The sequence below is a fragment of the Haliotis cracherodii genome, unplaced genomic scaffold (assembly GCF_022045235.1).
Source record: "Haliotis cracherodii isolate W230 unplaced genomic scaffold, xgHalCrac1.p SCAF_9, whole genome shotgun sequence".
Taxonomy (NCBI): Eukaryota; Metazoa; Mollusca; class Gastropoda; order Lepetellida; family Haliotidae; genus Haliotis; species Haliotis cracherodii.
This window is the reverse complement of record NW_027266343.1, coordinates 911,659-937,701: the sequence shown is the minus strand read 5'-3', so window position 1 is coordinate 937,701 and position 26,043 is coordinate 911,659. Positions and strand designations below refer to the sequence as shown.

Here is a 26,043-nt window from a genome sequence, read left to right as displayed (position 1 = left end):
AGCTTTATTATAAGCATAAATACAGCTTATAGTAATAAAATAAGTGGAGTAAGATTGAACACAGTTTAAAAACTGTGTTCAATCTTCCTCCACTTATTTATTTAGTATTATATTGTGTTTGAGAGTTAGAACTTTACTGTGCTTTTTCTATATGTATATATGTATATATATCCTTTTCCTTGTGATTAAAGCTTTCTATCATGGCCATGACATATAACTATAGTCATGAGAAGTATATGAATCAGGATATGTTCTCTGAACCTGAATGTTCAAGCATTCATCATCATTGTGACATGACTGTTTCCAAATATATTGCATAACAGAAAATTCAATCTTTGGGGCAAATGGCAGTATGCCACATTATTTCTGTCATTTGGTAGGGGATGTGTGTGGGCCCCATCCTTCATACCACTTTCTAAGTAACTTCTTTCGAAGAACTTCTTTCTAAGTGGCATTTAGAAGTTGGTGTGATGAAGTAAGACAAGTTCTATGGATGAACAACTTCTTTATTACAATTAGTGCGACGTTTAGGTGTAGATCCTAACACCTTTATCACTTGCTTGATAAAGGTGTTAGGATCTACACCGAAACATCGCACTAATTGTAATAAAGAAGTTGTTCATCCATAGAACTTGTCTTACTTTCTAAGTAGTTCAGCTGCCGCTTTTAGCAGTCTTGCCAGATAAACAGGGGGTTTAGGGTTTAAGGTATTAAAAGCTTTCTTAAGTAAATCTAATTTTCAGTTACCAAAGTTAATAAAACATACATGTCTGATGCATGTAACGGATGAGATTACTGCACGCCGTATGAAACTTGATACATAATTTCAAAAGTTTTATCATATTTATCCATTCAAATGCAAGCGGGGTAATGTTCAGCTAGTTTTGAGCTATATTCCACTATTTTTCAATTAGCTACACTTTCACTTGACAACAAATATGGCTGAACAGGTATCCAGTATAATGCAAGTGTACCAATTTTTGTCTCTGGCATTATCAATACCCATTCCTATAAGGCTGAGTTTACATGGCTCCATTTTAGCTGAAGTATCAATGAAGACATGACTGACATATCTATCACATGCACTGTTATGTCACATTGAAAGAATATAAGCCAATGAAATCTGTAAGTCAGTTCTTTCTTAAATTCATTCCAACATACCCTATAACAGCAATCAATTCTGCTTCATCTTGATACCACAATGGATCCGACCTATAGGTTATCCTGGTGTCGGGTGGGTCAGACCTATAGGTGATCTTGGTGTCGGGTGGATCAGACCTATAGGTGATCCTGGTGTCGGGTGGATTGGACACATGCATGAAGCTATGGGTGATCTTGGTGTCGGGTGGATTGGACACATGCATGTAGCTATGGGTGATCCTGGTGTCAGGTGGATCGGACACATGCATGAAGCTATGGGTGATCCTGGTGTCGGGTGGATCGGACACATGCCTGAAGCTATGGGTGATCCTGGTGTCGTGTGGATCAGACCTATAGGTGATCCTGGTGTCGGGTGGATCGGACACATGCATGAAGCTATGGGTGATCCTGGTGTCGGGTGGATCAGACCTATAGGCGATCCTGGTGTCGGGTGGATCGGACACATGCATGTAGCTATGGGTGATCCTGGTGTCGGGTGGATCAGACACATGAATGTAGCTTTGGGTGATCCTGGAGTCGGGTGGATCGGACACATGCATGTAGCTATGGGTGATCCTGGTGTTGGGTGGATCGGACACATGCATGTAGCTATGGGTGATCCTGGTGTTGGGTGGATCGGACACATGCATATAGCTATGGGTGATCCTGGTGTCGGGTGGATCGGACACATGCATGTAGCTATGGGTGATCCTGGTGTCGGGTGGATCGGACACATGCATGTAGCTTTGGGTGATCCTGGTGTCGGGTGGATCGGACACATGCATGTAGCTATGGGTGATCCTGGTCTCAGGTGGATAATGGAGCAAGTTAATTTGGTTTTATGTTGCTTTGAAACATATTTCAGTTACATCACAGCATGGAAGCTTCATGTTAGGGGAAAGCCAGGATATGGTGCTGACAAACCAAGGATCATAATCAGGGATTCAAACCCACGGTAAGTGGAACTTGGCCCATCATAGAAAAAGCTCTGCTGAGTGAAATGAGAGTGTTACCTTGACCTACAAAACTAGGGTCCATGGGAACCAATAACATATTTCAAGGATCATTACAGGATACATGAGATCCCTGGAAACTAATGAGATTGTGTAGAATACTGTATGGTAAGATTTGATAATTCCATCAATTACAAGAACTTAATATTTCTTGCCAAGAATTTGGTAGAATGAATATTACCTTGCGTCCCACAGGATGCACATTATTTCTTTTCTTCATCCATTCTAGACATTTGTGCGTATTGGATGCACGTTTCTGCATCATGTAAAACCCTGGTGTATGAGTGCACTGGGCTCCCTTTAGGTGAATCCAGTTATCTACATGATCTACCAGAAGACATCTGACTGCTCTCTTGGTCATTACACCAAGCTGAATAAGACATCTTCCCCTTAAACAATGGAGATAGCTTAATAGTCAAACCTTACATATTCTGCTGGTGGCCCAGAGACTAAGTGCCCAATTTTCCCGTTTTGGATTTGCTTAATGGATGAATCATATTTCAGGACAATACTTTTGTGAAACTGCTCTGAACATCCTACTTGAAAACACAATGTCAGGACACACAGGTCCGTCTGAGCAATTGTTCAGCTCATGCTGATGCATTAACTGTCACAGTTAAATGAATCTAGATTCTGATCGATGATCAACAGTTCCTGGCCAAACTCCCCATCATGACGATAAACAGTATCAGTTAGTGAAGGATGGAGGATGCAGTGAGGTCACCCTCTCATCACTCCTAACACCAACAATTGGTTTTTTATTCTTCAGATGCAAATTTAATAAGGTGGCATGTGTTGGTTATTATTGATGAACTTTTGTCCAAGCACAAGGATATCTTGTAGGTGTATATATTTCCCATATAGCCTGAAACCTCTTTGAGATTCTATAACGTTCTTGTGACAGGAAAGAAACCATCTTACACAAAAGATGTGACTGTGGTGTAAAAGAATTGACCTTAATACAGTTGTTGCCTCTCATCTTAAGCCTGATAACATAAATAACACTGAATGGCCATTTCTAGTTCTATAGACGATGGCTAGATTTAAATGAAAGGCGACAAAACATTCATAATGGCCTAAACTCTTATCAATTTGAGTAGAAATACAAGGTTATTCTAGAATGATTACCAATACCAGGAAGAATGCCTGAAATAGTAGTCTGAACATCTTCATTTGCATCTTCCCACCACTATCATCGATGATGATACCACAACAGGTGTATGATGGGGGAGATGTCCTTGACATTCTTTGAAGGAGTACTGTCTCAGTAACTGTGTGTTGGACCATAACAGTGACTCTGATAGCTGGTCCACCTGTGTCCTCCTCCTATGTCCAAGTCATAGTAGTCTGAACATCTTCATCTTCGATTCCACCATCACCATCGATGATAGTACAACAGGTGTATGAAGGTGGAGATGTCTTTGCAGAGTACTGTCCCGGTAAATGCATGTGTAACCACATGAGTGACTCTGATAGCTGGTCAGTGTCTGCCTTTGTCCAAGTCAATGTCCTCCTCTGTCCTACCTCCTATGTCCTGGTCACTGCGGCATGATGTTTCACAAAGGCAATGGCTGACAACTCCTTACAGAATTCCTCGATCACAATGATGGCTTCTAGTTGACTTTGATCGTCAAACCTGATGAAACAATGACATGGTTTAATCTCAAACACAAAACATGAAACAAGATTTTGTTGAATGTCTTTATAATTCCCACATCAAAAGATACGAATGAATGCATACATCTTGAATAAATCATCTCTTCTGTCAAAATTACATTAAAGTTTGAGCTAATGAAGCAGTTTAAATCTGAAAAATTTCACCTACTTAAGATGCAGGTCAGCATGTTTTCATGTAAATCAGGATTGGATCAATATGCCAAGTGTCATGTAAATCAAAGTGCAATAAAACTGACTAATATTTTCTTTCACCAATGAAAAATTGTGATAATAAAACCTGTATTCATAACATAACATAATTCATACCACAAATTTCAATGTAAAATCTGGCATAAAAATGTCAAATTCCATTTTTGTAGCAATTAATTTTATTTTAAGTTGCTGTCATGAATATCGAAAATGCCATGTATCATTTTAATGCTCTTGATTTTAAGACCATCTTATCCTATTGTTGTTAACTGACAAGACAGCATTCAATCAGTTTTGAACAGATTGACTTGTCCGTCATATCATCTCATTACATTCCAATACTGAATCTCTTGATAAGGAAGCCACAGGTTAATGGAACATTTATACATAGCGATAACACTGATCTCCCCATAGCCTCCTCCAAATGTAAAAGAGGTTACAATACTGCAAAAAACACAGAATTTATTGCTCTACAATAAGGAAAGAACATGTTAGACACGTAAAAGAATTCATCTTGCTATGTGACATGACTTGATATGATATGTAAAATGATTTTTATTTTCTCTATTGCTTGTGCACATGTTTAAACGGTTACAATGATCTGGAAGCTTTTGAAGAATTACAGTGCAATGTCCTGAGCTCTTAAGAAGAAAAAAACAGGACTAAAGACACAACCCAAATTTATCAGGTCTCAAATATGGCATTGCAATATGTAAATTGAACATGGCTTGAAAAAGGAGCTTAAATGGATGCCTAATTGAATATAAACATTAAAAAACAAAATCAGAATATTGCGCACAATTCATAACAATTCCTGCTGATGAAATCATGACAACAAAGATGCAAGATTGTCCAGGCCAGTAATTCTGGCAGATTCAATTAAGAGACGTTTTTATTATCAACCATAAAGTCCGTCACCAATTCCAGTGAGCAAATGATCAAACATCTGAATGCGTTTGCCAACATTAATCACACTATGGGTTGGAAAGAGCCATCAAAAACAAATTTCCCTCTTGAGAATAGACGCGAAATATCATCTCCACAATTTTTCATTATATTGTTTCGGAAATATGGGCTGTGACTGACAAAGACTACAGAGCAAATATTTTTGTAACTGTAACGGAAAAATCCAATAGCACTTATCATAAGCGCTGGAGCACTTATTGAAGGAATTGTCACACTTGGCAGTAAGTGAAGGTATATTTTGGCAATAGTGTGTCCTCTCCAATATGAAATCTAAATATGTGGTGGGTGGTATTGCTGACATGGGATTTATCATCAGCTGAGATCCAAATAAAAAGTGTGTGTAGACATGGGGAAATCTAATGGTTTGCAAACACAACTGAAAGAGGATTAGAAGATTACAATTCACAGGTGTAGGGCAATTGGTTGGAAGTGTCAGTGCTGTAAATCCACCCTTGTGCTGGTGTTGTATAACAAAGTGTGGTGATTTATAGTGTGGGAGTGATGTGCAGACATTAAACAGGATACTGACGACACGTTATATTTGGGAGGTTTTGTTTTTCTCCATTAAATCAATGTATTCAAAACAATGAGTGGCTGGTTCTGTATGTTTTGGATATAAAGATGATAAATGATGTCGTCTCATATCAAGATAAAGATCAAAGTGTGATACATTTTTCTCGTATATCATACCAGTACATCATAAACCTGGAATAACTAAAGTTTCCTTGCACTTTTCATCATGAAGTAGAATTTATTTCAAAGATAGGAGAAAGTCATTATCAGTGTGCAATATCTTTTTGTTTGTTTGTTTGTTTGTTGTTTAATGCTGCACTTAGCAATATTCCAGCTATATGACAGCAGTCTGTAAATATTAGAGTCTGGACCCTAAAATCCAGTGATTGACATCATGAGCATAAATCTTCTCAACTGGTGCAATATCTAGAGCTTATAGAGAGCTTAATAGTGATGCGGTTAACAATGTTATCAAAGCACCATAATTTAAAAGCAGCTAGGTATTAAATCTGAATAGTTCTTCTTAAATATACATTAATCTTGAGTATTCTGGGTATATACAATAGTATGACTACAACCAGATGTGTAACTGAAGCCATAGTGCACCAAAAATAAATACTATCAGCATGAGAAATATTGAAAATTGTTGACTGTGATTTCAAATTGTTATATGAACCAGACACCATCTATGCTGTAAGAAAAAGGGAAACAAATGAATTAAAGCATGAAAGCTTTATAACAAAGGCGTGCAACATGTAAATTTCATGCAAATCAAACATCACCAACTCCAAGCAAAGCTTTTTCAGTGTTCACTTACCCGATTGAATCGCTCTTAACGAGCGAGCTCCTTACACTGACAAACACAAACATACAAGTTGTTAGCGAGGGAAAACATGTTAACACAGAACAAGAGCACATGCATATCATTCACAGGACAAAGGGAATTGTTCATGAACATGCTAAAGGGAATTGTTCATGAACATGCTAAAGGGAATTGTTCTTGAACATGCTAAAGGGAATTGTTCTTAAACATGCTAAAGGGAATTGTTCTTGAACATTCTAAAGGGAATTCTTCATGAACATTCTAAAGGGAATTCTTCATGAACTGCTGTAGGTAATATGCACCATAGTGATCAAAGGTTTTCCTCATCTAAATGACTCGAAGTGCCTGTTCCTTCACACAGCCCTCAGCAGTATTCCAGCTATACAACAGCAGCCTGTAAATAATTGAGTCTTGACCAGACAATCCTGTGATTGATATTGTGAGCAACGATCCATGCTGTTGGGGTACGATGACATGCAGTCAAGCAAGTCATTGAGTCTGACCACCCGATCCATTTAATATGGTCGCCTCTTACAGCCAGCATATGTGGGTCGGGACCAATTCTAACCCAGAAGACCCCTGAAGGTCCAGGGTAGAATAGGTCTTCAGCAACCCATGCTTGCCGCAAAAGGTGACTAACGGGATCAGGTGGTCAGGCTCGTTGACTTGGTTGATGCATGTCATCGTATCCCAATTGCATGGATCGATGCTCATGATATCGATCACTGGTTTGTCTGGTCCAGGCTTGATTATTTATACAGACAGCTGTTATATAGATGGAATATTGCTGAGTGCTGCATAAACAACAAACAAACAAATCTAACCCACAAGCCCCAGGCAAAGAAGAACTCTGGGCTGCTTTCTAAGTTGCATGTAGGTTTGATGTTATCAATGATCATAAAATGTAATAGAGTTACATAGGTATTGTTGAAAGTTATCCTAATAGTTTCATAATGTTAAAGAAGCTAAAACCCCAAAAAAATAAAACTGTTCAGCCAAAGTTACAAATAATTATTCATATTTCTTTCCTGGTAAGATAAAAGGAACCATAAACATAAACATATATCATCTTTATCTTTATCACCCTAACCTATGTTAGTGTTCCTTGATTCAAGCTTTATCCATTCTTCAACAGGACCAAACATAAATGGTACAAAGGGAAAGGACACTTCTACCGTAATCATATACATAGTACTTGATATTTGATATCTGAAGGATCAGACTACTAATCTGAAAGATCTTCAGCATCAGTATTGGATAATTTGTGGGAAATGTGATGATGTTTAATGTCACTGGTGCATATCCCCTTCCAGCTACTGGATACAGGAGGTGGACTAACGGTTGGATTATAGAATTACATATCCTTTAGGTTGAGAAGTCCAAAGATATTAAGTAATTTGAACACACAATCATCATTCAGACTTTTGTAGGTGATCAATCTTGCATGGGTACACCATTTCTGCAGAGGTTTAAGATTTATAAGAGTAGATTACAAGAAGGTATGTTTCAGCGAAGGTGTATTTTTTTGTTCTGAGCCATTTTAAACACGTCTGGTGCAATTATCAGTTTTGACATGTACCATTTTTCCATGTTTGAACAGGTGAACATTTGACTTGCCTTTGCATGTGTTTGTGTAGAGCAGGATATGCACTCCTTTTGCACACCTGGTATCAACACTATTTGGAAGTGATTTTTAAACACATACTTATGAAAAAGTTGGAAACGTACCATGGACTCGTTTTTTAGCAGATATTTATGATTATGGACATTTTTTAGCGGCTTGTGATTTTTGTTGCTTCTATTTATAGAATCATGAATAGGTTATTTATGTTTAGCAACAAGAGGGCATAAATGACCAAGTTTTCTAAAGCCCTGCAAATTGCTGTCCAGAGTTGCATTCCTTAACCCTGACAGGATTTGATGATAATGGATACACATCCTGTTTTGCTTTGATTATGATCCTTGTAATCGTGGTTTGTCAGTACCATTCCAACACTCATTGGTTCACAATACTGATTTGTTTGTTTGTTGTTTAACGCTGCACTCAGCAACATTACAGCTATATTCCGTCTGTAAATAATCAAGTCTGGATCGGAAAATCCAGTGATTGACATCATAATCATTGATCCAGAGAATTTGGATACGATTACACGCATCAACTAAGTCAGCGAGTCTGACAACCCTATTCCCTTAACTGTCTCTTACAGCAAACATAGGTTGTTGAAGACCAATTCTGAACAAGATCTCACAGGTAACCATTATCTGCAAACTTTAGCACTGTTGGTTGGTTGGTTGGTTTGTTGTTTTACCCCGCACTCAGCAATATTACAGCTATATGACGGCTGTCTGTAAAATAATCGAGTCTGGACCAGACAGTCCAGTGATTGATATCATGAGCAACGATCCACGCATCAACCAAGTCAGTGAGCCTGACCCCCCAATCCCGTTAATCGCCTTTTACGACAAGCATAGTCGCCTTTTATGGCAAGCATGGGCTGCTAAAGACCTATTCTACCCCGGATCTTCACGTTAGCACCTTGGGAGTTGTCCATAGTGTCATGGCGTTCTTCAAACATCAGTTCCAGATAGTAAGGATCATGATCCCATATAGTATCATGGTCATAGACGCAACATCAGTATGGATAAATTGGTTTGATAGTCAGATTATCAGCCAACACTTTGCGGGGAAGATTTTAGTTTTCAATTTTCAATTATTTTTTTTCTCCATTTTCTCAATTTTTGAGATCATTGCATCCATAATTGCAGAAATAAAAAATGTTTGGCCTTACACAAATGCAGTTTCCAAGCTAAAGGCATTATCAGATTGCTTTTAACAGTGACAGCATGCAGAAGAAACTGCTCAGCATGGCAATTTTCCAAAACATCTTAGGCTTTCTACATTAAAATTAAAATTTTGAAAAAAGTTATTTTTACTTTTCCACAGAGTGTGTTTATCAATTCCAGTGAGGAAAAACTCCTCAATAACATCATCATTTTACATTTCAATTGCCAATGTATAAAAATCAAATCACTTAAAAAACATGTTTTGACATCTATTAACGTTTTCTTTTGGACCTCTGAAGGAATACTCATAGGTGTGGAGTAAGGACACTTTGTATATGTTAGCATACCCAGCAGTGATCTTGTGGAAGGTGGAAGATGATCCACCAGGTCTGACCACCTGATCCATTCTCGACAAAAACTCGCAGGCATTTCAAGTCAGGACAGTGGCAACCACATATGACTTAGCAGTAACATATGACTGTTTAGAGGTGAGGTGAGATGAAATGGGGTTTAACGTCGCGTCCAAGATTATTGCACTTATATAGCGACGTGCATGTATGTGTATGTGTGTGTGTGTGTGTGTGTGTGTGTGTGTGTGTGTGTGTGTGTGTGTGTGTGCTTATACTTGCTTGTGCTTGCTTGTACTATGCTGATTTATAGTGCTTGCTCACTGAGATACCATGCTGCAGTTTAATATGAACACCCCACCCAGACACAGTATACTGACTCCAAGCCGACCAGTCCTTGTTTTAGCCCCTTAATGACAAGCGCACGACAGGGTAACAACAAGTGCCATCTTTAACATCTTTTGGTATGACGCAGCCGGGAATCGGACCCCGAATCTTCCACTCTCCGGGCGGACGCTCTACCACTAGAGCGGTGCACTGTTTAGATGTCTTATAATACAACAAAACATGTCACCTTAAAAACCACTCTTGAGTACACATGAACCTAAAATATCTATTTTTTAACACACAAAGGTAAATCAAGCAACTTTCTGTTCTGCTAAATGTTCCATAAAGCATTTGCATTCATGTTGCTCATAAACCGAAATATTTTTGGGTGTTTAAATTCGTACCCAGAGAAATGCACACTTTGTTCATAATTGGCAAGTGACAATACGCTGCACACCAATATTTACGAATCCTACTCTCGCTAGTGTTGAAGCATGACTAGCCATACAGAGATGAGAGGAGGCCCTTTGAAACTTTCGATGCTTTGTGGAAAGTACTTGATTGCCTGCTTTTTGCAGAAATTTGTTAATATCCCCATAGCATGATCTTGAATAATTGGCTTGAGTAGCAAGTTGATAATTGTCTATTAGCAGTATTGCTCTGAATGACACAGTTTGCCAATTCCAAATCATTTGCCTGCAAGAAGAATCTTGTTTGAACAACAAAAACAGAACTTGCGTCATGTGAACACCCATTTTCTCAACATGCGTGATCAATACCACAACAGTTGAAATGGAAAAATTCTTTTCAGTTAGTTTCACAGGATGGCAATCCACCAGTGCTTCTAGGAATACCTCTTGGGTCTCGTTTAGGACAAAGGTCATATGCAAAGTGAAAGTCAAACGATAGGGTAAAGTATCAAATATACAAAAAAAATACCCATGTGTTGGCAGAATAGACTTTATTGCATATCAAACTACTCATTGATATACGAAAAAATTGTAAAAAAATGGTTGAACTATTGGCTTGAAGGTCAGCTTCTTGGAGAGAAGGGTTTCAAGGGTTTCATAGATTATCCTCTTGCACCGACCTTTTGAATTTCAAAGTTGTTGGAAATGCAGTCTCCATTTATGCTTTGCCTTCAAAGTCCATAATAGGACTAGAATTTTCATACTCAGAAAACACAATATATGATGTGATATATGCCACATACGGACTATACTTTAATGAACTTTTTCCAGTGATGGGAATAAAAATTATAAACAGACAATATTGTTTGGTACAGGGTATTCATTGCTGTGTTCCGTATTGACATCTTAATAGACTTTTCCTGATTTTGATACATTTTCCAATTCATCGTTCACATTTGGAGTAAAACGGACTGTAGTTTCACTACTAGATTCATGTTTCACAGGAAGGTCAAAGGCACTAAAGCAAGGACACACTATAAACTTCTTCTAAACATGTAAAATATATCATTGCAGATGCACATCCTATTTCACAATAAATCCATAAATATGTGAGAATATTTTTGATACAGTATTGCTTGATCATACATAAAAAAATCATGATAGGCTAGAGTTACATTCATAAGTCTCATCATATAAATACTTTAATACTTTCCTTTTGCTAAATTGTCCCATAAAATATATAACAGAGTTTGGGAAATACTCTATTTTGATGGGTTAATCAGAGGTATCAAATCACAATAACTCCTCTGATTGAAACAGCTGATTTGATGACTGCATCACCATAGAAAATGGTACCAATAGAAAAAGCACTTCTTTCTCAGTGATTTTCGATAAGAATTTTTAAATAATTATATGAATAATTATAGGTTATAAAATGCAGATTGCAGTTTACAATATTCACGGTAAGAGTAGTAATACATCTTGTTCAGAAATCAAGACAGAAAAAGAAAAAGAGCTCGTGTTTGTTTTTATCATGTACAAATGGAGATAACCATACTGTGTTTTCATTTCAATGAAGAGCTAGGTTATGTGTAGATGCAACCATGCTAAATTAAACATTTGAAACCTCATGCTATGTTTTTGCTTTCAAATTCAATACAACTATGGCTTAATCTTTTCTACATCAACCAAAACAAACTGAAACTGAAGAAATCTAGACTTGCTCGAGATATTCCAGACTTTCTTGTTTCAGGGTCTGTGCGAGACACTAGGCACAAGCTCACAAAAACATTTGCTTCAGGTGAGCTAAGAAGTGGTTTGCATTAAACTCATTGTCAACATATCAAATTTGACTCAAGTATTGTACAGAAAAACGATGCCAGCATTTTCAGTTTTCGCCAATCCAGCTATCAATTACAGTGAACACACAAAACCGATCCCCCAACTCTACTGCCAATCTGGCCTCAGTTCGAAGCAACAATGGGAATACTGTTTAATTTTCTTCTCACTACCACGACTGACCTAAATAATAGCTCTGACGTTTACAAAGGATGATGGACAACCTGATCGTGCATAGCTTGGATGTAATACATTTTTCACAATCGTTAGCTATTGTATGAATGTGCGCCAGTCATTATAACTATTATATGAAAAACTCCAGTAGATCCCCTCAGGCCAAACTGGAGCCACTGGAGAATGTCCAGTGTGAGTTCAGGTATTTATTTAGCAATTATGAATCCATTTCCAAATATTTTCCTTAATTGAGTGCTTGTGGTCAGACAAGCAATCTACTTGTGAGTAGTTGGTAACATTAGCTGCTACCATAAAACACTGGCTAATAACCTCCCTTCAAAACAGAGAGTACCTATCACACATCTCCAGGGAAAGACCAAGTGTCCATTCCAAATGAAGAGATCCTTCACACGTCTGGGTAAGTCTCTCAGAGCTCCAGATAAGCTGAGTATTTGCATAAAATATGCAAAATTATCACCATAACCCAATTAATGTTAAGTTGCTTGTGTAGATATGCATGAATTTTTTTTACAACACTGTGCGTAAATTACCCAAGGCAGCCTTTTGAGCTTGCATAAAAAATATGTCAAAATTAGTGTTTGGGAGAAGTCTTTTGTGTTTGAGTTTGGGTGAAACAACACTTTGAGCAGTAGAGTAAACTATGGTTATAACGAACTAAAAGGGACCACTAAAGTTAGTTTGTCATAAACGTAGTTTGTTATGAGAACATTTACAGCATATATAATTAGGAGATAAATATTTCGTTTTGTAAGATTTGCATGATGTTATGCTGAATGGATGTACGGAAATTTCATTTGAACACGACGCCGTAAGGCCTTACGGCGTCGTGTTCAAATGAAATTTCCGTACATCCATTCAGCATAACATCACGCAAATCTTACAAAACGAAATATTTATCGACATTGTAACATGAACGTTAATTAAATCGATATTTAGGAGGAACTAATTTACTGAGCGCATGACACAACAAAACTGTCGTTAGTAATACGTCTCCTCGTGCTCACCTTCGAAAAGATGCATGATATGGGGTGCCGCGAAACCGATCAATGGTTTCGAGGTACTCCAATAATGAGGGTCCATTTTACGAAAGGGGTGGTCACATGTTCAAGCTCATTTCTCAGGAAATAAACAAACAACAGGAAATATCACAAATTCAATTCTTTATCACAGTTCCTCATCTTACTTGTAATTTGTAGTTATGCGTAACTATGAAATACAAATAATCAAAATTAGAAAAGACGTACATACTGTTTGGCCCCTGTACAAGATAGTGTCAACTCGTCTGAAACTGAGGTGGTGACAAGAGACGTCAAACGTGCGAAATTTCAGACATGCAGCTTAGCTGGGATTGAAAAAGTTGTTTACTGTTACAGTGGAATAACATATGTGAGAGGCCGTGGAAATTAGCAGAAGAATTAACCTGGAAATTACTCACGGGAGCAGTGGACAGTGGCAGGATATTTGTATCTATGACAGGTACCAAATTACGTTCGTTAGCGAGCTGCTCCTGTCTCTGAAAAATGTTCGAATAATGTCGTTTTTGAGACGAGCACGAGTCAATGGAATACGACTTCAACGATTCATCGGATTTGTGGCCGGTAATTCTGCAAATCTCGCGATTCAATACCTGCGTTTGAGAGTAAAGTGACGGCAGTTTGCAGTGTGAAATTCCCAGTCTTGGATAATGTTTATGCTGCGCTCAAATGGCGGCCCCCTGATGTGCCTGTGTATGGCAGCACGCAACCCAACAAAACTCGATTTTGAGTAAAGTTCTCCCTCAGCATTTCTGACTTCGGCATAAAAGAACCTCAGTCTCTCATTCAGTTGAAAAGCAGGAAGCTCTTCGAACGTGGGTTCAAAACCTCGGAAACCAAGCCATTCTGGAAGTGAAAAGATTGCCGTGTTCAGGGTACAAATGTGACGGTAAGTGGGAGTATTTCGTTATTATTACGGTGTCGTGTTTAAATGAAATTTCCGTATATCCATTTAGTATAACATATCTCAAATCTTACAAAACGAAATATTTAATTTATTTTAAGATTTTGGTCAATCTCGTTATATTATTGCCAATTTTTGCGATGACACATTGGTCACGCTTTACATTGCTATTATGGCAATGGTGTAAGGGAGGTAACTCTCGTAGGAATTTTTTTTTATTTGTTTATGTATTCTTTTATGTTTCAATGGCTTACGTCGAAATATTTTAACTCCCAGTAGATTTGGAGAGGTTCCTATCCACGATGTCCTGTACTGCTTTTGTATCAAGGGACGCGAAGCGGTGACTGGACGCTTGAACTTTGGGCTCTACGGAAACGCTGGCTGTATTTCCTAGTTCGGGGGCCATCTCATAACGGTTTTCAGCTTCAACAGCTTTTTGTGGGTTATAATAAGAACAAAATTAGGTGGATGTATGAAAGTCATTATTGAGTTGCAATAAATGTTTTTTACTCTGTTAAAAATTGATTTTGTTTTGTTTTTTCCTTTGGCCAAGCCCAAGAAAATTACATTATTTATGATTATGATTTTGTAATTAATGGAAAAAGGTAAATTTCATTTACCTTCAAATTCTTGTATTATCTCAGAAAATGTCTCGTCGCCCCATTCACTCAATATTTCATCGAAATCTCCGATGTGGAAGTCAGGGTAAATTTCCATCTGTTCCTCCATGTTGATGATTTCAAAAATAGTTCCATTAATTAATGTATACATACACGGTGATGAGACCCCAAAAATTCAGCGATGTTATGCTCATTCGACAACACTTTTTAACCAATCAGATCAGGGAACATACCTACATTTATGTTACAATAGCATATGAACGGGACCAAAAAACAGTTTCTTATATATCCACCAGTTCGTTATAAGCGTGTTCGTTATAAAATGTAGTTTACTGTATGTCATTTGTGTCAAGGTGAGAAGATATACAGGTCTTAGACGTTTTACAGTTGTTGAAACACACAAACACAGATACGGTAGTGACAAACCAAGGGTCATGGTCAAGGTAAATGCAAGATTCTAACCCACACTGAGTTTCTATAATCTTACGCTATATTTTTCGCAACATACTAGCAAGACCATGGTGGGGACATCAGAAATAACTTCACATATTGTCCCATGTGTAGAATAAAACCCAGGCTTCTGGCGCGATGAACATTTGCTTTCACCAGTAGGCTACTGCTGTGGACTCTGGCATGCCTACGTAGTGTTCCAAAATAAGGTCACGGGCCCCATTTCACGGGCCCCATTCCACGGTCTTGGCACAATGACAATCATAAGCCTATATGTCAAAGTAAGGGAGTTACGATCACCTTAGCACTAAGATCGCATTGTGAAAAGGGGCCCTGGTATCCTTGAAGATACGTGCTGTTGTGTTTGAATCTTGGGATCCCAAAATTTCAAGTTTTTACATAAGGGACTCCAAAGTCCATACATATATGGAACACTAAAATTCAAGGCTTTCAACAGTCATTTTCAAGGGTGTTTTAGTAGGGTAAATAGCCTAGTGTCTTAAGATCTTTTTTAATCCAGCATACCATATGTATTACATAGTCATCAGACCTGAAAAGCAGTATGAATCACAAATTTTCAAACAAGATATATTTTCACACCCAACAAATAATAATATTAAGTCTGTCATGAATTGATACTTTTATGAACTAGTTTATTTCATTTTGTAAAAATTCAAGACTTTTCAAGATATTTTGGTGATTTACAAGGCTTTTGAATGTTGACACTAAAAATCAAGGCATATTTTTCAATCAAAAGAAAGTACTATTCTGTCAAAAAAATGATCTGCACCTGGTGCACCCCTGTGTATGAAAAACACAGTTCAAATGACAATTGACATGTAATATTGTTGGACACCATCATGTGCTAAAACTTTCAATATCCTGACATCTCGAGCACCCAATAGCTCCAAGAGTCAAAATCCCTCAAATTTCTGAAACTGATTGGTGCATTAAAACTTCATTAAAGATAAAGACAAATGAAAACAGTTCCGATAGTTTTCACAAACGTACAAGTTTTCTCCATTTTTTGAGCATTCAAATTACCATGTGTAAATAAAATTCAACAATGATTCCTGGGATATTGAATCACCTCTGTTTGAAGTCAACCAAAGCCTTTCTTTGAAAACCCACATCTCCATTGATTTAACTGATTTAGGACTGATGACATTAAAGTGTATGGATATCACTGTCGGTTTAAGCAGTATCTCATTTCCGTGGGACATGGTGCTAGATAGATTTTTATTGGTTTAACTTTTTTCAAAAGAAGCACACATCAAGACAGACTTCATTACGAAGAATTACACACTAAACATTCTTGGTAAACTTGCTGGATTTTTAATCCTTTTTCCTGATCCAAGTCGAGAAAGTTGTGAAAATAAGTACCAAAAAAAAGTATCAAAAAACTTTTTTTTGTGAAATAAAATTTAACTGACTTTTGACATAAATGATGGGAGGAATTATTCAATGTGATGCCAAAAGACACGAGTGATTACACAACCATCAAGGTAATAAATCTCATTTGAAATTATGTAGTAGCCATAGTTGCAATAGAGTCACAATGCAAGATCTAGGCAACATTGAAGCCCATGAACATGGCTTGGATTAAAGATGAGGTGGGAATATCATACGTATCGCCTCACGACAAGGATGTAGTAACTACTGGCCTCTTGTCCCAAACTGTTTCTCATTTTCATTGAGAATTGCCAATTTCCACATCAAAGATTTGAACTGCATTCTCCTGCAACCGACCGAATGATTTGATACCCCATCTAATCAGAGTTATTTCAGAAACCGTGCCACAAGGCAATTTTAATATTCCTTTTCCCATCAAACGAGCAATTCATCTTTGCATTGTGCGACACTGCCATGTCTTCCTTCTTTCTATTACCTTGTGAATCGGACGCCAAACACAATTTTTTGGTGTCAGCCGAGCTATTGCGCTGAATACCCTATAATGAGCCTGCCGGGAGGGAGAACCACGAGACCTACGGCTTCCTTGAGAATCACACTCCCTCATGCAGTAAGGCCTTTCAGAATGTGTTTTCATTATCAGACAAACGTTTACAAATTCCATGTTGTATTTTTACTGGCTGCCTTCCATTGAACAAAACAGGTACAAAATAATTTCTGCAGGGCTTTTAAAAGGAAATTTGGATTTTTCTTCTTTTTTATCTTAAAGAGAAATACTGAAAATGACGAGTCCCATGCTACCGTTACTGGCACGCTTGAGCCTCATTGTCCACAGCAATTATAACAGATAACTTGGAATCAATTCTTTCCTAATTGCTAGATGAGAGAGCCCAAATCCTATTTTAGATGAGCACAAACAGTCCAATTGGACAGAGGATATTGTGAAAACGAATACATTTTTTCACAAGCCAGTGGCTTCTTCCATATTTATTTTTTTAAATCAATCTAAATTATGATTGATGCATATATTTATCTTCCCTAGAAGCCCTCACCATAAGGTATCAGGGGTGTTATGACACAGCTGCCTCATGATATGCTATGTGTTGTGATACTTAAATTGCAATGTTGTGGAGAGATATTTTCCATCGCCCACGTTGTCTGCAGCAACGCTGTCAGTGCTGTCCAGGAAGGTGGTGAAAGCGGCCCTTAGGAGTAGTTACCTTGTCGGGTTATTGTACATAGTTGTAAATGATACTCTTTGGTTGATACAGAATTTCAATATGAATTTCTACCTGGGTGCAGGTGTGTCATGTATCATCATGTGTACATTCCTGATGCTTTCATACACGAGTGACTCATCACATGCCCATCAAGTTTTAAGCTCACATCTTTTGCTTTATTTTTAAAATTTTAATTTCATATTAAACTCAAAATATCAATACATCTTCACTACGCTTTACAAAGAATTTATGTCAAAATCTTCTGACATCTATTTACTAGTATTTGAAACCTCAAACCTCTAGATATTACATCATTTCAGTTCAGTCAAAATCTACTGACATCTATATATTAGTATTTGAAACCTCAAACCTCTAGATATTACATCATTTCAGTTCAGTCAAAATCTACTGATATCTATATATTAGTATTTGAAACCTCAAACCCCTGTAGATATTACATCATTTCAGTTCAGTCAAAATCTACTGATATCTATATATTAGTATTTGAAACCTCAAACTTCTGTAGATATTACATCATTTCAGTTCAGTCAAAATCTACTGATATCTATATATTAGTATTTGAAACCTCAAACCTCTGCTAATAGTTTGATACCCATGCCTGGAACAATTCACTAGAAATAATACCTGCTTGTTACTAACCTATTTCTTTACCATTTAAAAAAGCAGTTATTAGTAACACAGTTTAAATATTTGACAAACCATCTACATTTGGTGAACAACTTTTAAATCAGAATTTAAATATATTCACTTGAAGTCAATAATCTGATATTTCACTCTTTAATGAATTCGTTCACCCTAAATAAATGGTTTTACAAAATAATGATATGCATGTTATCACTACAACTACACCATACCTACGAAGGGACTTGTGTTTCCTGGACAACAAACATTCAAAATAACAAACCATTCTGTAAACCATTGAAACAATCATTCTCGTCAAGCAATCAAGAAAGGAGATGCTTTTGAAATAATGTAACTGTGATATGAAAAGGATCAAGCATACCATTCCAATATGCATCAAAATGCACTGAACTATTAAACAAACATTCAGAAATAAAAAGATGTTACAATATTTGATGCTGCAATGTTAATCTAGACTATCTCACAATCAACAGGAAGAAGACCATACCCTTCAATGTAGGCTAACACTGACAGTGACATGCTTTCTCTCCATACAGTACTGACGTTGATGTTCAAAAGAAATCTAATACCTCTGAACAACTGACGTTGATGCTTCAAAGAGACATCAAATGCCCCTGCATAACTGACTGTGATGTTTCAAAAGCCATCAAATCCCCCGAATAGCTGTTTCTTGTTTCTGGCAATAAGTTTTTCCATCTACAATCCCCCAATGTAACCAAGGACACTTTTAAACAATCTTTTTCTGTCATCTTCAAAACCTTCCTCTCGCACATTTGGCATCATACTAATAAAAGTGTGAATTTCTGAGTTTCCCCAAAAAATATTCATTCAGGTTTCTTTCAACAAAAAACAGTTTGCCTCCTTCCCTTAAATAACATTAACCAGTAGAAGGGTATGTCCTTCTGTTAAGTCTACCATAACAAGAACCAAAATCACAAATACCTGTGCATTGTATCCATGACGCCCAGAAGTTGTTTCCTAGCAACCACCAGTTTGTCAGAAAAATGAGGTTCAGTCTTGAGGTAGACCTGGATCTCACCAGCAACCTTCAACACAGCAGAATGAGTGTCAGTGATATGGGTTCAACACCACTCTGAACAGAAGTTCCGGTATATCCTGCCATTACCTCAGTGTCAAGCCTACACAGCCTGGAGTGGGGGGAGAGCCACAAAAGATCTCAGACTCTTGCTGAGGTATCCAGAAAGAACTCGAGATCTGAAGGCTGGTTCAAGAGCCATACATCTTTTCTTCCTTTCAATTGTAAAGACATGAACTTCCTGCAAGGATCGGTCCAGAAGGACCACTGAAGAGGATGTTGTTGCAATCTTACTTTCTTAAACACTCTAGTGAGTGTGTAGCTTGTCCAATGGACTCCCTATGAATATGTTTGTTTGTTTGTTGTTTAACGCTGCAGTCATCAATATTCCAGCTATATGACTGCAGTTTTTAAATAATCGAGTCTGATTGACATCATGAACATCGATCCACGCAATTGGGATACGATGACATGCATGAGCCAAGTCAGAGAGTCTGACCACCTGATCCAGTTAGTCGCCTCTTATGTCAAGCTAAGTCACATTTTACGGCAAGCACAGGTTGCTGAAGACCTATTCTACCCCGGATCTTAGCGGGTCCCCTATGAATATGAAAAGGGTTTGTCATTTTATTGCAATATCAGTTTGAAAAGATCATGCATGATAATTCCACTGGACAAGGACAGGGTCACACAAGAACAGATCAGTCTTACTCCTTGTAACTATTCAGAGTGTTACCCTGCTCTGTAATGCAGGTCTCTGCTTGGTTCATCCACTGATAGGACCTCAAAAGGATGTGTTTTCTTTACCTTCATCAACACAGTGTAAGTGTTGGAACACTGTTGTTGGCCGGTAGGAATAGACCTAGAAGAGCCCCATGATAGGTGAAGTGGCATACCATCTCCTACCTTTTAATACAATACAATTCGTCTCACCTTCTTCAACACACTGTAAGTGTTGGAACACTGCTGTTGGCCGGTAGGAATAGACCTAGAAGAGCCCCATGATAGGTGAAATGGCATACCATCTCCTACCCTTTAACACAATACAATCCTTCTTACCTTCATCAACACACTGTTGTTGGCCAGTAGGAATAGACCTAGAAGAGCCCCATGATAGGGTAGGGGTCATACTGTATGTACATCTTCTATTTTTCAACATAATACAATTCGTCTCACCTTCTTCAACACACTGGTGAGTGTGGGAACACTGTTGTTGGCCGGTAGGAATGGGTCCAGTAGGAACTCATGAAGGTTTGGGTGTGGTACAAGGGCCACTCTGGCTATCACAGAAGTCAGCACTAGGTTTATGGTGTATGTCTGCAAAACAAACATTCTAATATTTCACAAGAATCAGTTTAAAGAGAAATGGTTACATTTCTCATTCAACATGTGCCACAACCTCGCGCCTATCTGCTCATAACACTGCTTCAACATCAGGCAACAGTGGAGTTCACACGAAACTCTTTAAACTAAGCTCATTTGACTTCCTTGAGTTTCATTAGTGACTAAAACAAGACATAATCCTGTGCTGGTGGGTTTCATCAAATTGGTCAACATCTGGATATATAGCTGGAATATTGCCGAGTGCAGCTTTGAACAACAAACAAACAACTCCTGGATGATGGTGATGACTGGGTACCTGTTTGAGGAGCTTGCTCAGCCTTGTCAGCAGCATGTGGAGGAAGTCTCCCTCGTAGAACACATCCATCTTGTACTGCTCCATCCGTACCGGCTCCAAGGGCCACTCCCAGGACTTGCTCCCATGCTCCACACAGCTGAACTACAACACAAAGTAACCAGGAATATTAATGGATCACAACTTATGTGTTCTCATCTTCACAAACTGAGCGAGTACCAGGTCCTGCAATTCGGGCAGGAGGCCGGGATCAGGTGGTCAGGCTCGCTGACTTGGTTGATGCATGTCATCGATCTTAATTGTGTGGGTCGATGCTCATGATATCATTCACTGGATGGTCTGCTCCCATTATTTACAGACCGACGTCATATAGCTGGAATATTGCTGAGTGTGGCGTTAAACAACAAACAAACCAGCCAACTAGTAGGATGCACTAAGGTCTTCACATTGTACTAATATGGGGGAACTGACCCAGTCCTCAACATGAGTGAGTGAGTGAGTGAGTGAGTGAGTGAGTGAGTGAGTGTGGTTTTACACTGCTCTTAGCAGCATGCCAGCAATATCACAGCAGGGGACACCAGTAATGGGTTTCACATAATGTACCCATGTGGGGAATCGAACCTGGGCCTTTGACATGATGAGTGATCTCTTAACTACAAGGCTACCCCTCCTCCCCCTCAATATCAGAGTGAATGGACATAACACATTGAGCAGCTGTTCAAACCTTCTTTTCAAGCTAGTCAGAATATATTTGTGAGGGTGGTTTTTTTCAACAAAGATTGGGTTGGAAGGTATTAACAGCTAAACACTTAAACAGAAGCATTGACTGTTTCCAGATGTTGAAGTGTGGATCAAAGCAGCACACCATAAACTTCAGCATCACGACGATGACTCAATATTCAACCAGCCATCATCTGTACGAGATCATAACACATAGAATGACCTTCATACAAAGTAGATTTGAAACCTGTTGGGAACTGAGTAAGAGCAGGTCCAACCACACAATTGCAGGTCGTAAGAGGCAAACCATGACTTGCAGGGCTGTTACGATTCACCGATACCTACGATATCATCTATACCTAGGTACACACAATACTAGAATTGTCAGTTTGCGAGATGGTGATACACTATAAATAGAACAGGAACTAACAGAGTTACCTCCCATAACTGCAGAAGTAGTGGTGAGTATGGTTTTGGTTGATGCATGTCATCGTATCCCAATTGTGTGGATCGATGCTCATGATGTTAATCACTGGATTGTCTGGTCCAGACTCAATTATTTACAGATTGCCGTCATATTGCTGGAATATTGCGGAGTGCGGCGTTAAACAACAAACAAACAAACCTGTAAGCATGGCAGAACACGAGGACTAGGTAGCCTGAGGATGTTTTGTTCTTGTGTTTTCTTTGCCAAAGTATTGCAAAAACTATAAATAAATGTATGAAGAAATAAATAAACATAAATCTAGAAATATGTGATTTCATCATTTCTTTCTATTTGATGTGTATTGTGATACCAGAGAGTCCTCATCGTGAATCATATCGCAGGATACCAGGAGACTTGGCTGATTGTGTGTCTATGAACCCTGATGATGCTCATGATATCAAACACTTGTTTGGCTGACCGAGATGATGGCCCATGTTCATACAGCTGGGATATTGCTGACTGCATCATTAAACAGCATCCTCTCACTCACCGACACCACCTGACACATCATTTGATTTGAAGCAAACATGTTCAAAGAACAACATATGATAATTCCATTACCCCAAACGGAAATCTACACCAACAAAGGATATCAAATAAGACTCACCCACGATGCTGTCTCAAAACAAAGGACATTTCTCAAACATGTCACTTGAAACTTACCACAGATGTGACATTACCCAATTTGCACCAAACTCTATAATACAATCGCTGACACAGTTGACGCACATCTTCAAACATCCCTTTAATTCCTGCTAAAAACTTCCCTTTTCAAATTACCATTATTTTTATTGAGGTGAGATGTAGATAGCCAATATGTCAAAGACCAAGAAAAGTGTGCTCCTCGTGTCCAACACTGACAAGCTTAGCCGATAATATCCCTGAACAAGCTATTTCTGACAGTCTCCATCCACTGCATCATCTCACCTGTCTTGTGGCATCACGGAGATACATGTCGTACCCACTGTCAGCTGTCTGGTACGAAGACTTAGCTTCTTCTGGCAGCATGGTCAGGAAACTGGAACCAATGAGAGATGCTGCATTGCCGTGTACGGCCTAACAAGGTTACTACCTGTCTTATTGTATTACACTAATCATATCATATCAAATTATGCAGCTGCCACAGACACATTGAATTGACACATGTGATGGACACATATTTTTGTAATCGATTCCTAAGGTGTTGCAGAAACTCCTTATTGAATTATGTTAAACAAATTCTACATACTGTTAGACACAGATCCTTGATCCACATGTTGGGCATTACTCTTATTCAATTAAATTTCACTTTTGTTCAAGATATTGTACATCTGTTTGAAACATCCAATTTCAATTTCATTCTTTTAATCACTTTTTCAGATTTTTTCTCATACCTGTTGACGACTTTGTGAACTTCAGGTCGTACATATGCTGAGTCTGCAATAAAAGTTAAAACATTAGTTAACAATTGCAACAAAACATATAGGATATGAAAACATTCTTTTCTAGGTCATGGCGTATTGAGTCTCTCCTTAAGACTCCTTAAGGACTAACCCGAGATTGTCTAATTCCTTCCCACGGCATCCTTCAGGACTAAACAAGAAGAGCCACTCCTTTTGCCAGCACTGAAACAAAAAGTCTGAAATCAAGATGGTCAAAATCAAATTTAACAGATTTTCCATTTATTCTCAATTAATGCTGTCAACAGAGACCCCACATGGCAAGCTCAGAACCTCATCCTCTCCACCGTGAATACATTTCAATGTAAATTTCATCTGAACCGAGAGTCATCTAGTGTCAATCACAAGGGTCATTGACGACAAACACCCATCCAAATCTTGGCGCTTTGTGCAAATTTCCATCTTTCTTTGTCCAGTACGGCACGAGCATGAAATCATCCTTGTTACTCAAGTTTGCATAAATCATTACGTTCTCATCATTCCAAAGTTGAACTGATTTCTGCCAAATAATTAGATCTAATTTGATAAGATGACGAAGAAATATTAGATGAAGTGCTTGCATTTGGACAGGGGCGAAAAAAGTCAGCAAATATAATCATGCTTTAATTTACGTGTTAACCAACTTGTCATTAGTGATGGCATGTGAATGGAGGTTTTTCTCAAAAGAAGGCATTTGCACAAAGAATTTACACAGCAATGTCAATTACACAGCCTGTTATACTATTCTGGTAGCACGATGACATCACAGCTATTCCCTATTTGCTCAGAACAAGCTCTTGGTCCAAATAACATGAGAGAGAGTTTTATCTTTTAAAACTGCTAGTAGTGTTTACTTATACAAGACTTGTATTAGAATTGAAAACAGTTCTTGACAAAATTTGAAAACACTTGACAGATCTCCCCAAAGCTTCAATAAAGTACTATATTTGTATTGTTGCTTTATCTCTGTCGTAAAGAGGATGCTGACTAGTAGTGCCTAAAGTCCTGTTTATGTAGCGCTACTTAAACCAATTCGAGCAAAGCCATATCACTTTGACCTGGAACACTGATGAAAATCCACTGTTACATCCTTAAACCTCTTAGTGCTGTATAGGGAATAACAATGGCTGTGATGAAGCAAAGGTCTTTGGCTAAATATCACCATGTGATAACAACTCATTCCTACAACATATACGGTAAAACTTGAAATTAATGCGAGCATGAATTAAATGCGAAAAATGTGTGTGGTCTTTGCTCGTATTTTTAAACATCGCATTTATATCAACAATAAGACATTTTGGATAGCAAAAATACCAACTTAGACATACTCTGATGCATTTCACACCACTGTTTATTGAGCAGCATCTGTATATAAAGTATATAAACAATGTCATCTAAACACTTGTTACGTCCTGTGAATTGTCACTGCTGGGGTCAAGACAAGAGTTCTACTCATTTATATGTCACTTATGTATTGTTTTTGCGGAAGTACTTTACTCAGTGCTAATAAGCGGTGCTATTTGGTGTGTGATTGGATTAATGTCGGGTTGGATTAAGGTGAGGATTCTAGTCCTTACTGAGGACATCTTTAGATAGAAATCCACTGATGCTTGAGAGGAGGGGGTGTCGCATTCATATTTTGTTGCATTTTTGGCTAGGGTCCAGTGGTCGCATTCTTTTGGAGACACATTCATTTCATGATTTACAGTATACTTATGGACCAGCCCCATCACGATCAAGGTTAGAATTGATCTTCAGCAACCCATGCTTGTTGACAGATGAGACTGATGGTAATTGACGGTCAGACTCAGCTCATTGCACATCGTTAGTATCCCAATTGCTCATGATGTCCATCTCTGGATTGTCTGGTCCAGACTCGATTATTTACAGACCGCCATCATATAGCTTGAATATTGCGGAGTGCGGCGTTTAACAAAAAAAAAAAAAGCTTATGGAACCAGGGCCCTGTCTGATAAAAACATCTCATTCATATAACCAACATTTTATTCCGGTGAGAAATATACCCAAACTTCTGCAGGGTGTGAATGGTTGATTTTCTTCAATCTTACATTGCAGACTGTCTGGTTTAATGTTCATGCAATCTGCAATAAATAAACAGTTTGAAAATCAAGTGTGCCTCCTGTCAGCCTGGGACCCCGATTTTCATTCCTTGTAAACCCCTCCTCGTGACTCAGTCCCCTGGATTGCTGGACTTGGAGAAA

At 38.2% G+C, this 26,043-nt stretch overlaps 1 protein-coding gene across 2 annotated transcripts in view; it reads right to left on the bottom strand.

Annotated features, from left to right (window-relative positions):
• Window positions 1-614: 614 nt before the first annotated feature.
• The window catches only part of LOC139452621 (FHF complex subunit HOOK interacting protein 2A-like), a 105,179-nt gene continuing 79,750 nt past the window's right edge, over window positions 615-26,043 (bottom strand). Inside the window, exons 12-18 of one of the 2 annotated variants that reach the window (XM_071234156.1) lie at window positions 23,777-23,819; window positions 23,331-23,421; window positions 21,200-21,340; window positions 20,737-20,877; window positions 19,467-19,570; window positions 6,316-6,351; window positions 615-3,789 (exon numbers count right to left, since the gene is read on the bottom strand). In XM_071234156.1, the coding sequence (XP_071090257.1) occupies window positions 3,681-3,789; window positions 6,316-6,351; window positions 19,467-19,570; window positions 20,737-20,877; window positions 21,200-21,340; window positions 23,331-23,421; window positions 23,777-23,819 (665 nt within the window). In that variant the 3' untranslated portion in view covers window positions 615-3,680. The remainder of the gene's footprint in view (window positions 3,790-6,315; window positions 6,352-19,466; window positions 19,571-20,736; window positions 20,878-21,199; window positions 21,341-23,330; window positions 23,422-23,776; window positions 23,820-26,043) is intronic. The other variant, XM_071234157.1, reaches the window with a different exon arrangement.